At 40.5% G+C, this 15,353-nt stretch overlaps 1 protein-coding gene across 2 annotated transcripts; it reads right to left on the bottom strand.

Moving 5' to 3' along the window:
- Positions 1-1,551: 1,551 nt before the first annotated feature.
- On the bottom strand, positions 1,552-14,991 carry tnfsf12 (TNF superfamily member 12). Of its 2 annotated transcripts, XM_038270402.1 has the most exons (7): positions 14,759-14,991; positions 14,351-14,653; positions 8,161-8,239; positions 6,435-6,491; positions 6,258-6,281; positions 6,039-6,166; positions 1,552-2,397 (listed from the first exon to the last, which is right to left on the bottom strand). In XM_038270402.1, exons 2-7 carry the CDS (start codon positions 14,522-14,524, stop codon positions 2,137-2,139), a joined length of 723 nt encoding a protein of 240 aa, XP_038126330.1. In that variant the 5' UTR covers positions 14,525-14,653; positions 14,759-14,991; the 3' UTR covers positions 1,552-2,136. The 2 variants fall into 2 exon arrangements, with proteins under 2 accessions (XP_038126330.1, XP_038126329.1); XM_038270401.1 differs by lacking the exon at positions 14,759-14,991 and having other exon boundaries at positions 14,351-14,740.
- Positions 14,992-15,353: the final 362 nt, after the last annotated feature.

Below are 15,353 nucleotides of genomic sequence, written 5' to 3'. Positions count from 1 at the left end.
ATCGGATTTTACAAAAAAAAATCGGAATTGAGCATCAAGACCTACACTGTGAACGTAGCCTAAGATAGGAAGCATCCAGGCTCCCTTTCCTACCTCCTTCCTTACTGCTAGCGCTATTCATACAGCACTTAGGGCAATTCACCTCAACATTGGCTAAAGAGGCTAAATGTGAATACAGCAAACGTAGGACTGCTGTGCCAAATCTGGACAGCCTTTAGCTTTTGAATGTTATCATGCTACAGAAATGCACATGAATGATGCTAGTCAAATTAGGACTGCAGCCTTCAGAAAACAAACACAAAAAACAGCAAGATACACGAAAGAGGAACTCTATTGTGAAACTCAAAGCATGCATCACACAGAGTATACTTAAACTAATACGTACTTAAAGTAAAATTCCATTAGGTGGATTGTGCTTGTATGTCCTGCCTCGCGAAGGGAATCAGTATAGGTTCAGCAATTAGCTACACAGCGAATCGATAGGTCCCTATGCTAAATGAATAATTAATAGGAAGCATTCCAGCTTCTTACTGCCAGCACTATCTGAGCAGCATGTATGGATGCAGACGCACAACTGCTTTGGCTTAAGAATCCTTACCTATTTACTATATTCAGACTAAGCTTAAGAGCACATCATTTATTCTCCTCATAGCATGTGGTGGACCTCCCTGGGCAAAAAAAAAAAAAACAAGATTGTCATACTGATGGTTATGATTTTGAGTTAGCATGTTCAAAGAAAACTAAAAGAAAGGAAAATATGATTTGATAGCTGATTTATATAAATGTCTGTGCTTTAAATTATTTAATGTATCTAAATCTAATGTGTAACTAACAACCTACTGGATACTAAGTAAAGATAAACTGATATTAATTAGCTAGTCATAGGAGAAACATTTGTGGGAGGAGCCTGTGAAGTAAAAAAAAAGAAACAACTGGAGTGTTAAACTGAAATACAGATATAAAGATGATTATTACTATTAAGCTTAAAAAAAGTGCAATCGTGTCCAACTACGGTAGCCTGTGAGAGCACTCCATTGTATGCTAGTGCATTTAATTTGAAAAAAGTAAAAAAAAAAAAATATATAAAATAACAAAATAAAAGGTTTTTATTTGTTAGAAAATCTTGATATTCTGACAGCTAAATTTTAGGACCCTGTATGGAACTAGCAATGCTTTAAGTAGGAAAGTCATAACCCAAACGTTATTTCCCGTTGCATAGTAGTATCAAAGATATGAGTAATAAAACACTACCAGAAGTGTTTGAGTAACAGCCATTGCATCATCAAACAGAAGAGGAACACCCTAAAATAAAAAAGCTAAAAGCTGAATTTACAGTTTTATGCTTTGCTTGCAATAAACTGAACCTTGCCTTTTAAACTATACATAATTTCTCCATAAAAAAAGAGAAGAAATTCACATCCACTTTATTTAAAACTGCCCCCCCCCCCCCCCCCCCCCCACACACACACACACCCCCGCCCCCCCAATTTTCAGCATCTCAATACCTCTGTAAAATATGTGACTTATATACAAAATATCTATAGAAAAGTGTAAATTCACACAGGCCCTTTCATTGGTATCAACATAAAATCAGCACAAAGTGTTGGAGTCATCAGGTTTCATTCACACTCGCACAAAGGCAGCGTTTTTTTTAGAGTCAATGCCAACGACAGAGAGCGTTTATAGAGTTCTGACAATTGCAGATGTGGAAGGTGCACATCTCAACTGTCTTTTACTGAAGAGAGTGCAGGCACACTTTATTACATTATACAGGGGCCACCGTGGACCACCAAGGAGTTTTCCTATACTGTGGAGCCCTTTAATCCAAAGAACAGCTTCAATCACATCTGTTCTCTGGGCAGAAGTTCATCAAGGTTTTTTTTTATGTTCACTGTAGGTCTTGGTTTTCGTCCAAAACTGAATTCCAAAACGGGCTGCAGTCCAGAAAAAAAAAATCCACTACAGCTTCCACAAATGTGAGCTTTGTCTCTCAGATGAGCATATGTTGAATTACTTGGAAAAAGCAGTAGCCTTTTGTTTGGCCTTGTAGATAAAAAGCCCTTATAACATCCATCTTTTTAACTTAAAGTTCTGCAGTAGGTCCTGCTGGATTGGTGTAGTTTGCATCGGCGGTCTTCAGTTGACTTTAAAGATGCTGAAGACATGATTGGCCACTGGGTGGAGACTGAAGGACGGGCCCGTCATGGCCTGGAGTTCTGTGCCTTTCTCGAGGCGCAGGAGGCCGGACACCTGGCAGGGCTTCACGAAGTGGAAGGAGTGTGGCCCCGCCGACGGGGTGGTCCCGTAGCCCTCCATGCACTGCAGCTTCTGGGGCCGGGGGCCGTTGGTCACAACGTCCAGCTTTACATACTGAGACTGCTGTTCATTGAACAATACCTGGGAGGGAGGGGGATATTAATCAAAACATTTTAGGATTTCAAATAAAACACGTTTCAAGGATTCAGAGGTGTCAAGTAACGAAGTAAAAATACTTTGTTACTGTACTTAAGTACACTTTTTAGGTATCGATACTTTACTCCATTACTTATTTTTCTTCCTACTTCTGACTTCTACTCATTACATTTTCACACAAGTATCTGTACTTTCTATTCATCACAGTTTTAAAACAAAAGTTACTCGTTACTCTTGGCTGCGGTTTAATGTTTAAAAATATTTTTTTCACGTCATGTGCGCCATCCAATGCAGATCATTGGCGCCATCCACATCTAGTGAAAACTAGTATAATTGGATGAGTCATATAATGCAAACACTCATTGGTTAGCTAAAGGAAATCATCTGAAGCAAGCAGGTGTTCTTCAAACTGTAAACGTGAATTGTCTATGCCATGCTACAATGTGGGATTCAGAAAAAGATGCTGAAATGTCTGAAAGGTCGGACACAGGTGAGAGCGTATCGGGAGATGGAGACCAACAACACCTCCCGTATCCTTGCCCTATCTCAAAGAATTTTTCAAAATAGTCAAAAAATTGAGCTTTCAATTCATATAGTGGCATCTGGCTGTTTTTTTAAAAAGGTTACTTAATACTTTTATACTTTAAGTCGTTTTTGGAGCACATACTTTTTCACTTTTACTTCAGTAAAGAGGTCAAGTTGATACTTCAACTTTTACCAGAGAGTTTTTAAACTGCAGTATCTATACTTCTACTTAAGTAACAAATGTGTGTACTTTTGACACCCCTGCAAGGATTCTAATGCTTTTTGGAATCATTTTTATAGATATTGTTTTTTGTATATTGTCCTATCATCATGACCATGGACAAAATGACATAAAGACATGTTTTTGATAATAAAACACCATTGTACACTAAATCAAACTCTTTATTTAGCTCTGACAGCTTAATTAAAAACAGAAAACCAATCCTGAATAGCTCTATTTCTGCTTTTGGCAGGGCTTCAGCGCATATATCAACTCCCCTTTACTAGAATAGGGACAAATAAAGCCATTTTAAGAGCACATTACTTTTTATCTGTTTTTGATTTTTGTTTTTATGCCTGAACACCAGCCTAAATCTTTCTAAAAGACCTCCTGGGATTGTCCCTACTGTGTCTCTAGTTTTCAACTTTAATTTAGCAGATTTATTGACATGAAGTCATTTTTCTGAGATGTTGATTATTTGCATTCATAGAACTCCCCAAAGTACCACGACTCCATTTTTCATCTTTTTTTATCACCATCTCCACCACTTTAGCTAGCATTAGCATCTTAGCCACTAAACTTATAAATCAGGTGCAATTGTTCACAGCAATGCTGTCAAACCACTTTGATAAATTTATTGTCAATATACCAGAACGATGATGCATCAAACACAGCTGCTCTGCCGAAGCGATCACAGCACTGAACACAACTGATATATGAGGACATTTTGCAGATTTGGACAATATGCAGCTCGGTTTAGAAACTTCTGTCAAATAGATGTAGGAGGTTTGATATTTGTAGTTTGAATCTAATATGGAAAAGTTTAAATGTACTATTATTTTCACAAACTGGGCGAAGGGGCATTATGTGACTATTAACAAACGTATCTGTATACAAACAGTCTACGGCTTGTTCCCTTCTTTATTTTTGTGTTTTTTTTTTATGTAATTATTGGTCTAAGAGTTGAAGTTGTCCGTCCCAGAACATTTTCTACCATTGTGTCAACCCTAACTTAGGGCCCTGTCCCACCTTGCCGATTTAGCCAGCTTATGCCGACGTCCCAGAATCTTCTAAAATGCTGGCATACGCTGAACTTTGTGTGTATTTCTTCAATTTTGGGCGTATATATAGCGTATTCATAACGAGTCCAGAGCGTACGTTCAATTACAGCCTAAGTTATGCATAACGCACGGCAGCTTAATGCCCATGAAATGATGCACAAGCCAGTGTCCTGAGGGGCGTCACCTTCTCATGATGGGGATGAAGTCTGGAGGAGAACTGACAATTTCCTACTGTAAACCCATTTTATAACAAAACATTACCAATACACCATTATACAGTAGCTGTAAGTTAGAAACACGTTCAGCTGTCGTCTGGAACACGTCAAATACGTTGATATTCGTTGCAGATAAGTTCTTGATAAGTTATACATAAGTTATACAAAAGTTACTGATAGGTTTTGGATAAGCTAGACGCCACAATTTATGAGTAACTTATACTTAACGTACGTCAACGATCAGATAACTTACCTGTAACGTATGGCCCATGTACAGTATGAGCATACGCCTGCATACGTACTTGCCATATGTTGACGTGTGCCAGGTTGCTTCAACATACTTTAGCACGCTCAGAACTTATACAAAACATACCCATAACTTATCCAATCTATGCCAGCATTTTTGCCAGATTTTTCATACGTCATGCAAATGCTGTCTAAATCGTCAAGCTTTGAAAGGGCCTTTACTTTGGGAACAATTTGCCGCTGCTTTCACAGTCAAAGATATGAAGAAATCTTCTAAGAACTGCTGATACTATACTGGAAAGAAATATGCTCACAAATGAGGATCAGAATCAATAGATAAGAGTGTATCATATTGTGCAAAAAAGAAATAAACCATACAATTAAATTAAATTGATCTGATTTAGCTGATTTTTTAAACTAATAATTCATGAAAAACGTGTATTGGACATGATGGGTTGTTATGGCGTTATACATGTTTTTAAGTAAGAAACAAGGAATTGGTTATATTTTTTTTTAAATCTGGGTCAAAAAATATGCTTTTCTGCCCTTTCTACTGATAACAGTGTCATGATCGTGCCACTGATGACTGGCATGATTGTTTATTGCATTCACCTGCCTGGCTTGGCACAGTTTCTCATCCCCATTCATCTATGTCACCTGCTCCATTCTTCATTTAGACTTTGGTGTTCTCCAGCAAACCTGATTGTGTTCTGGTTTCATGATCCTGACCCTTTTTGCCTTTGGACCTCTGAGCCTGCCTGTTCCTGCTCTGATCTGTTTGCCTGACCTGTCTGCGAACTTCTACTGGATTCTGCCTGTTCCGATTCTGGATCTGCTTCCTGACACCATCCTGGATTTCCATTCGGTACCTCTTTGGATCTCTAATCTTCTGTCCCGGACTCCTGTGAACCTCTCTGGCTTCGTCCTCTGGATTGTCCGGCCTTCCTTCGTCTGCTTGGATCTGATCTCCTGCAAGTTCTGCTGTCTTCAAGGCCTCAGCTTCCCGAACTCTCTGAGCAGCGTTCGCCGCATCATGTTGGTAGCCGTCCGGCTGGAATGCACCTTCCCCTCTGGGCATGGACCTAACTTTAAGACTAGAGGTTCCTGCCATAGACACCCTAGCTGCTAACTTCAGATATGTCGTTTTTAAATAAACGCTCATTGAAATATTTCTTCCTGTCTGTCTGTCTGAATACCGGGTCCTCTGTTCTGAGCCCTGACAGTTATTCAAATATTTACTTCTTTGCAGATTTTTGCAATTAGTTCAAGATTGCTAAAACATCCCTATAGTATACCACAATAATAACTGTAAGGCAATATATAGATTGTTTGTAAAAAGCCTGGTTTACTGAAACCCACCTGACAGAACAGGAAGTAGACCCCTGCTCTCTCCACAGTGAAGGTACCTTCATCCTTGTTGTACCTCACTGCTTTACTCATATTCAGCGTCCTCTCCTCCCAGCCTTTTATCACGCCACCATCTCCAACTGAAAACCAAACAAGTCAACGCCTTGTTAAAAACTTCAAAGACTGTTACCAAAACACCTGAAGATGTCTTTATTTCTTAACGAATCTTACCTTGTTGGGAGGAGAGTTTGGTTACTGATGGAAAGTCGGGAGACAGTGATGGAGACAGAAAAAGGGGAAAAAGTCAATTAAGATTTTACGAGCGCAATCATATAGGGGTATTCGATTCAAAACCACTTCAGCAGATGCTTCACGAGACGATTATAAGGGATCTGCCAAGCCACTTACTCTCAAAATGAGACGCCGCTTTCCTTCCATTGCCATTTTTCCCTCGCGTCGAGCCCCCTTCAGACACAAAGACGGGTAAAAAAAAAAACATAGAATATTACCTTTTTTTTCTTTTTGATAAAACAATCACTACCATCTGCATCACGTTAATAACACGGCGGGTTCATTCGCTGCCGCCTATATTCATCTTGGCCGGTTTTTAACGCAGTTAGCAGATGGCCTCAAGGATTTCCTTTCACGTGCTTCGATATATTTCCTCAAACTGTTATTGTAAAGTCACAAAGTGTATGTCTATTTTATTTTCCTTTTTTAGGCCTGGTGTGGGCTAATCTCAGTGCCAGCTGGTCGCAGTCATCTAGAAGATAGAGAACAGAGAGAAAAGGATGGAGGGCGATGGGGTTTGTGTGTCTGGAGGGCTGTGAGGAAAAGGGGAGGGAGGCAATAAAAACAAGATGGACAGTGGAAAACTGAATAAGAACGCATTGAAGACAGGCATTCAGAGGCGCAGCTGAGGGGCTAGAAGACTAAATGAGAAAAATGAAGCACTGGAAAAAGAGTTGAAAAAGGTCTTTGGCTTCTCTGTGACCCAAAACAGCAGATTAAGAGCAGAGTGGAGGAACAGCTACAGCCCCGTAGCTGCAGAGAAGCTGGCTTCTTGCTGTGCATTTAGTTTAGCCTGAGGGGATTTAAAACACTGATACAACCTGAAGAGTGTTTGCAAGAACGGAGGAACGCCGAGCTTATGTTTCAGACGACCCACCTGAATGCCGCCATTATTCAGAAACCCTACACCTTGTTACTAAATTAACTCTCAGGTGGACAACCTTGTAGATTTTAGGATTTTGTGAGAGTGCTATAAAGCCCTCAGGGTGGCCAGGCGTTCCTAACTTGCGCTGTCAGTCCCAAGGAGAGAACATTACAGCAGTGTCTTTCCAAAAAATTTGGACGCCTGCGGTCAGGTTACCATAAACTGGAAAAAGCTGTTTAGGCATCTTTTTTTTCTTCTTCTCACCATTGATATCCATGTAATTCTGCAGCATCTCACATATAGAGTGCATCACGGCCAGACATGCTGCTCTTTAATAATGTTTGTTTCTCTCACATTTGGATGGATGGATCTTATATGAAGCTGACCTAAAGTTTACTTTCGGTCAGAGAAACAAAAAAAAGCGCAGGCATGATGGTGATGCAAGAAAATGCTATAAATACTCTGATGATAGCTCATCAAATCTCCTCACTTCTCACAATGAAATCTTAGCTGTTGTTGGATATTTGCTGAGGGAGAAAATAATTTGTTTTTTTTTACTGAACAAAAAGTGTGCAGACAGACTCCCCCCTCCCTCCTCTGACCAGCTGGTTTTCTGGGCTTTCGAGGCTGCTCTGGTCAGACCTGTAATTTCTGCAAGGGTAAGCCAGCTGCCTGCGCTTTCCTGTGTCAACTTTTAGCAGCGGTAGCTCATGCGGCCCGCAGTACCCGACTTAAAGTGGCATGTGGGCTGAGGCCGGCCAGCGTTTGTGTTAAATGCTCTTCCTAAAAAAACACTAGAGTTCGGCTGGTATGTGTGTATTGTGTCTGTCTGTGGTGATCGGAGCAACTGAAAAGCTCAAGTCTGAAGAAAGGAGGCGGTTGGGGTGGTGGGGGGGGCGGGGGGGGGGGGGGGGGGGGGGGGGGGGGGGGGGGGTTAGCTGAAGTTGAGAGAAAGCAGCTCTGGCAGGTTTGTATTACCGTCTCGCTTCACTCGCTCCAGCAGCAGCTCTCTTTTCTCCAGAATCAGCTGAACGATAGCCTTCCTCTGCGTGTTGACCTGTTGGAAAATTACGAAAAATAACACAATCAACCCACGTCCAATTCGTTTCTAAAAGCTTTCAATCAGCTAACACCAAGTAACCAAAATGGACTTAAATAAAAAACGGCCTCAAACGCTATCGCCATTTTTTGGCCAACATATTTCAATTGGCGATGTCCGAATGTCCTCCCTAATCACTATATAGAGTTTACGCCATTTTAAATGAGTGCCCGAACGTCTAGTGGATGAAGAAGTAGTGAACTCGAAAATTCCCACAATGCACCTTGAAAAGTAGCGATCATCCATGGTCACTAGACGAGCAGATATATCCCGGCTTGTTTTGCGAGTGTAATTTAATATAGCATTATGCGATTTTTTTGTCACAGCGGCCCACTGTTGCCATAAGCTGTTGCTACCCGACAGCGGCAACAGATAACAAAGCTGGCAAAGATGCTTATGTGACCAACGGGTAGCGAAAAGTAGTGATCATCTGTCCAAACGGTCATTTAACTGAGTTTGCTATAAAGTCCGTCATATAGTCTTCGCTCTATATACTGATTGAGGGATGGAGGGGTTAGAGCAGATGTTCGGACACAGCCATTGTCTGGTTATGTGCACAGAATCTGGAAATTAATGAAACAGGTAATAAATGTTGGAGGTGTTGCGCCACCAATCAGCTTCCTGAGTGAAACGCAGACTGAGAAATGAAGATTAAAAACATTTTCTTTTAACCGGGTTATCTGATAGCAAATATTACAAAAATTCCATAAAAATATTGTTTATTTAAACTAGAATTGATATTTCATCCACTTTTCTGTTTTGTCTGCTTCTGTTTGTATTTACACGACAGATTTCATCTTCCCATCCAGAGGAACTAAGGTTTGAATTCAGACTCAGAGAGCAGACCCAGTTTAAGTATGGATTAGGCATCTGAGTATAGAAAAACATACTGTTTTGAAAAAACAGTGGTAAACTATTTAAAGCGATAGTGTGTAATTTTCAGATACAACTAATGGTCAGACTGCAGTAACATGAACCTTCCCTACCCAGCTCTTCTTCCACTCTAAGAATACGGAGACCATCGTGGTACAAAATGGCATCCACAATGTCCACATCATCTATCTTGTCAAGTGATGACGAAGTTTGTTTGAATAGATCATTTAATAAATTGTATTTTATTTATCTGTGCAGGATTTATTCCCAACATTTGAGCTTAATGGCCATTTCTACATCCACAGGTTTGTCAGCTCTGAGCTGCCATAGCGCAAAGATGTCAGCCTGTATAAATGAGTGACCTAATTAGAAATAGCAATTTCTAAGGCAACAGAAATATAAAGCTTGAGTCTTTCAGTTCGCAGATGATAATAAATTACAAATTTACGTATAATATTTTACATGTCTGTCAGTAAATCCCTGAAATTCTTAAACACTGTAGCTTTAATAACACTGATGTGTTGTGTTTTTTGTTTTTTTTTAATCAATGACAGAAAATACAAACGATCAAAATGCACATCGTCATAATTAAGTTTTTGTAATCAAAATGTAATTTTGTTTGGTTTCATCTTTACACTTCAGTCTTGTTTTTGTGTGGATACCGTAGTAAACTTTGTATGGATGTAGCCGGCCTAACTTTAAGCCTAATATTTATTATGTCTTTTTGTTTTATTGATCACTTATTTGTTATTATTTTAATAAGTTACATGATTGTATAAATTAGAGATGCCTTGCTGATATATTAATCCTTTAACTGTCACATCCAGTCCCCAGGACATATGTGATGTCTTCAAATTCGGAGCCTCTTATAGCCGCTATTATTAGGATTCCTGTCTGTGTGGTTTGTGTTTTGTGTGTTTGTTTTCCTTCCTCCACCAGGCGGCACCTGGTCCTGATTAACCTCCTCACACACCTGCTAAGGGTTACCTCATTAACGGAGTGGTCTTAAGCTGCAGACTGCCACTACCTCGACGCCAGAGTGTTTGCCAGTTTTGGGAAGTAACCCTCTAAACTGGACGTTTTGGACCTTCTCTCCCTGAAAGGATCAACTGAGCCTCAAACTGAGCTGGGGATTCAAACTGGAGGTTTGGATCCACTTTCCTCCAAGGGATCGTTTGAGTTTCACACTGAGCAAGGGATTCATCTGCACCACAGTCCGTTCAAGTATCGCAGGAAATCTGAGTGGCAGTCAGTTTCTCCGTTCTCCTACAAACAACCGCATTGTGGGTAAACTCTGTCCGCCCTCCACCGAATGAGACAAACACTGGAACACCCCACACCGACTGGAGTCAAAGAGTCAACCATTTCTCCTCTTCAGGTTCGAGAATCAATTTTCCCACTGAACCTGAACTAACCGCAGTGTCTTCCCCTCCCCTTTCAGTTCTGGTTGAGCAGTGTTCAGAGCAACACTGGAATCTCCACAAGCTTCTTAATAAACCTGTTAAACTTTTTCCCTGGTCTCTCTGTATTGGTTTCTCTGCATGTGGGTCCGAGCTCTTGATAAAATCATGACAACTATAAGCTTAATGCTGCAAATCAGACCGTCTTAAGGGTTAAAGAACAGCAGTGGATTTAATTTATGCTTTTTTAGGCATTTCAAAGTCATTTTGGTGATTTTGATGTGGGCGGTTAACAATTTAGAGTTAATATCTATTGTTCCAGATCCCTATGCGCAGATGTATTGAGTATATTTCTGTAATAAATGTAAGTTAAAAACAATAACTTAAACATTTGGAAAGTTTATCCTATTATGAGTGTCTGTCTTTCTCAACCTATATAGTTAGTTTTTTAAGGATGGAATTTGTCCTGTTAACCAGTTTTTTCTTTTCAGTTACCTTCTGGGATATACATTTGTACATGTATACATATCATGTAGAGCTTGTAGAGAGGAGATATTTAAAAAAAATCATTAGTAATGATGATGACATTGAAGCAAACAGAGCTCTGGTATTAGAAATGGGACCTGCAGATTTCCAAATTCAGGTATAGACATAGATAAGTATAGATAGAGTAAATAAAAACTAACATTTAGCTGTAAAAGAAAATTCTGTATTTTTTTTTTTATTTTAAGTTCACATAAACCACTTTCAAAGTTTTTAAGGCAACTTGTTTAATAAAGTTGCAGTCTGCTTCTGTCTTGGCCCCTTTTTACATCGCAATAAACAATAAAGCTCTGACAAAAAAAAACGAATCCTTTCAAGGTTTAACTATTTCAAATACAATGAATTATATTGCTGTATACAAAAGTACCTGCCATCTGCTTGAGCCGCCGAGTCTGGATTTGTTCTATAAGATGAAGCCAAGAGTGTTCTTGGGTGCAGGTAAGATATTGACAGCTTTTAACCAAAAAATGAACAACTAGCCCTTTAAGAGCAGCAGCCTTGGCCCTTGCCATGCCTACTTTAGAGTGGCCACTTCCTCAAGGAGTGATTGCGACACCTAAGGCATGTTTTCTCTACCTTAATGTCTGCAAGAAATGATTTTCAAATCAGCAGAATGTGAAAATCCTTGACTGAGGCCCCCGATGGACCCTTCATGGAGCACATATGAGATGGTGAAAAGTTGCTTGCTAAAGGGGGGGGGAGTGGGTGTTTAAATTTACTGCTACTGTTGAAATGGAGGCAGAGAGCCACACTTCACTCTCCAGACGTTTGCTCGCTGGATCTCATCAGGAGTTGGCAAACGGTCAAACGGACGGAACGTGGGGCCCCACTGGAAGGGGTTCCAGCAACAACACTCCACGTGTCCAATCTGAGTGTACATGCACGTGTGTGTGTGTCTGCAGGTTTAGTAAACATGCTGCACAGTCAGTTTCATCCCCCCCTGATCAGAAATCCAGTGGTTTTGTTAATGCTCTCAGCTCCAAACAAGAAGAATTTACCATCAGCTCCAGTTTTGGCTTCAGTTTCGAAAACAAACTGTGATGCAATGTGCATTAAAAAAAGAAGAAAACAAGGAATCTATACACCTTTCACTCATCTCTCTAAGTGTAACTCAAACTTCAGTCCATGCTAGCCCCTGTGCTGTGTGTTTGGATGCATGTAGATGATTTCCTACTTGCCACTCTTCCTCCTGCAGCCTGTTTTGTTCCTGAGGCTTCTCAGTCAGTCAGGGTGTCAGCGGCAGCATCTCGCTCATGTGCCAAATACTTGAGGCTTTCCAGTAAATTGAGATAAAACTAGAGCGTAACTGGCACCAGGGTGATTAAACAAGGTGGTGGGGGGTTAGGGGGAAGGAGGAGGAAATAAAAAAATCAGCAGAGATTCCACAATAACAGACGATACGAGGCTTGCACACAGAAATCTAATTTAGGGACCTTCCATCTCCCATCACTCTCCACAGCTAGTAGCATCACTTTTTACAGGTGCATCTCATTAAATAAAAATGAGTTTTTGTTCCTCCAGACTATAGGATTCTGATTTTCTTAAATTTCTAACTCATGACTTTCAAAGGTTTATATTTGTTGAAAGCTTTATATCTAATACTGACCCCAGCTGCAGTCAAAGCTCCTCCAAACCCTTATATTGACTTTGGTTCACAAATCCTCATGAAGCTGCAGTTACTCTTGTTCTTTCTGAGTCTTTTTTGTACCAAAGTTTTCCGTACCAAAGTTTTCCTTCCACTCAACTTTCTAATATATGCTTAGGTGCATTGAGTCGGATTTGCAATCCTTTGAACAGGGAGGGGCAGAGCTAGATAGGGGGTCAGGGGTGGCCATGGCCACCCTTAGCCAATCATTTGCCACCCCTGTGGCCACCCCTACCACCCCCCCCCCCTAATAATCAAGTGGAATATTCAAAATTTTTTCATATATTACTTACTATTTTTTTCATATATTAATAATTACTTGATAACAAAAACAGTCTGCGATGGAGTGGCGACCTGTCCAGGGTGGACCCCCCCTCTCGCCCATAGACAGCTGGAGGTAGGCACCCCTCGAAACCCCTACTTGGGATTAAGTGTGTCAGATAATGGATGGATGGGAAAAAAACACTGTGGTTGATTATGCACAATCAATATACTAACATTAAAGATGATAAGTACAGAATTCCTGCTCTTTTCAGAACTAGATTTTAGGTTATATGGGGTAAAAAGAAAATGATGTGTCTGTGCATTCATCTAGGATTCTTTAGTGAAATCAGAGATAAATAAAAATTGTAGTAAAAACGTAGTAAATAATCAATTTATGTAAATAATAGTACTTCTAAATATCAATAATATTCATAAAAGTAGGCAAGTAATGATAATGGAAGAGATGTTTACCCCAGAACTCAAGCCTGAAAGAATTTTATCCACCATGTATTTTATTTAGAAAGCACAGATGTTTAAAAGTATGCATCTATTCATTAGCAAAGGCTGTAGGAAAGTATAGTTTGTCTTTATTTAGTAAATATGGATGTTTTGCTCGTTCATTTTCCTGTTGGAACAGTGTAGATTGACATTTTCGGCCACCTGGCCACCCTTATAAAAAATGTCTGGCTACAGCTCTGGGAACAGGTTGCTTTCCCCACACCTTTTCCTTCCTGTTCATTTTCCATTAAATACTCAGACATCACACTTTTAATAGCCAGCTCATTCTGGTTGTTTTGTCTGGGTTATTATTATAATTTTTTTTTAGCAATAAACATTTGTATCTTACCATACTTGGGGAGGTTTTGGATAATTTGGAAAGATGTCAAGGCATCAATCTTCTCTATTTCTGTATTTTCCTACTTTTTTTGTAGAAATCCTGTTGCAGCTCCCATAATCAGTCTAACACTGACAAAGCAGAGAAGGAAACTTATGCTAAAGTGTTGCATACGTAAAGACAAAGAGGATTTTTGTGATAACTGGAGGTCTTCTTGACACCCTGCTGTTTTGTCAAACAGCTGCTTGGTTTGCTTATACCTTGGGCCAACTCTGGAAAATACTACATCATCAAATTAGAGAAAATAAACACAAAAAAAACCTAAAAATACCCAAGAGAAAGTGTTAAAAAGCTTTAACCCAGTGGTGCACCCCCGCAAAGATTCCCACAACCGCTGCCACGGCAGATCTTACACAAGCCTGTAATGTCAGTCAAAGCTGCAGGATATGATTGCTGTGCATATGTGTGTAGAGGTGCATGCATAACTTTTAGAAAAGTGTGACACCGACCTGCTCGAGTCGATCCTGCAGGATCTGGAAGGACTGCGACAGGTCCCGCGTCTGCCTCCAGGTCCACGCCGTGAAGAGCGCGCTGCAGGCGGCCAGAGACAGAGCCACCAGGGCCAGGGAAGCCCAGACGACCCGCAGCTTGCGCACTCGCCTCCTCTGCAGAAACCGCTGCATGTTCGCTGCACTCTGCACAGCAGATTGCTCACTCACCGCCGCAGACCATCCGAGATTCACGCATTAACTCCATCCCAGCAGGGCATGAAATCCACTCGAATGCGCTTTAGTCCAAATGCTCCATCTTTTCTGTGGAGTGAGAGAGAGAGCGTTTGCTCTTTCCACTGCCTTTTAGGGGAACAAATGTCTAGTTTTTTTATTTTAGTTCTTAAAAAAAAAAAAAAGACAACAAACTAAGATTGGATCCTTTTCCTCTGGTGGATTCCAACCATTATCCCCTCTGTGCGCAGAGCGTCTCCAAACGCAAGAAAAAAACCTCTGCAATTTATGCACACATCAACTGTTGCATCCTTCTGCTTGCGATTCGTTGACACAGCGCTCTTGTGTTCCCTTTAAACCGCTTGCTGGGGGGTCAGTCTGTTAGACAGACAGCCAGACTGAGTGAGCACGCACTGCTGCGGGGGTGTGGAGGGATTTGCGTGGTGCGCGTAAAGAAAAAAAAAAAGAAAAAAGCAGAGGAGGCGCACCGCAGCTCCTGCCGCCTGTCAGATCCCTTTCATCAAGGGAGCATACCTTTAAGTGTGCCAATCATGTGGGTAACAGTATCCTTTGTGGCCGCCAGGCGGCTGTAAAGGTGCATAGTGGAAGATACTCTAATATAACAAATACATAAACAAGCTAAATAAACTCTTTTCAAACTGAAACCTGTTGCTATTTATAATTATCTTGCAAAAGCATGCATTCCCCTTTAAACTGTCCCAATTTCTATCATATTATACCAACAAAATCTAATGTATTCTTTCAAGACCTTTCGAGAAATTCTAATATT

This window comes from Cyprinodon tularosa, unplaced genomic scaffold (assembly GCF_016077235.1).
Source record: "Cyprinodon tularosa strain WSP-4 unplaced genomic scaffold, ASM1607723v1 ctg76, whole genome shotgun sequence".
Classification (NCBI taxonomy): Eukaryota; Metazoa; Chordata; class Actinopteri; order Cyprinodontiformes; family Cyprinodontidae; genus Cyprinodon; species Cyprinodon tularosa.
This window is presented reverse-complemented; position numbering and strand designations above follow the sequence as displayed.

Excerpts from the sequence above, each read along its gene's own strand:
- tnfsf12 (XM_038270402.1), bottom strand. The coding sequence starts at position 14,524 with ATGCAGCGGTTTCTGCAGAGGAGGCGAGTGCGCAAGCTGCGGGTCGTC. Across the intron at positions 6,282-6,434 it reads AGCGGCGTCTCATTTTGAGA|TAACCAAACTCTCCTCCCAA; the intron begins GTAAGTGGCTTG and ends ACTTTCCATCAG. Across the intron at positions 2,398-6,038 it reads TCTACTTCCTGTTCTGTCAG|GTATTGTTCAATGAACAGCA; the intron begins GTGGGTTTCAGT and ends CCTCCCTCCCAG.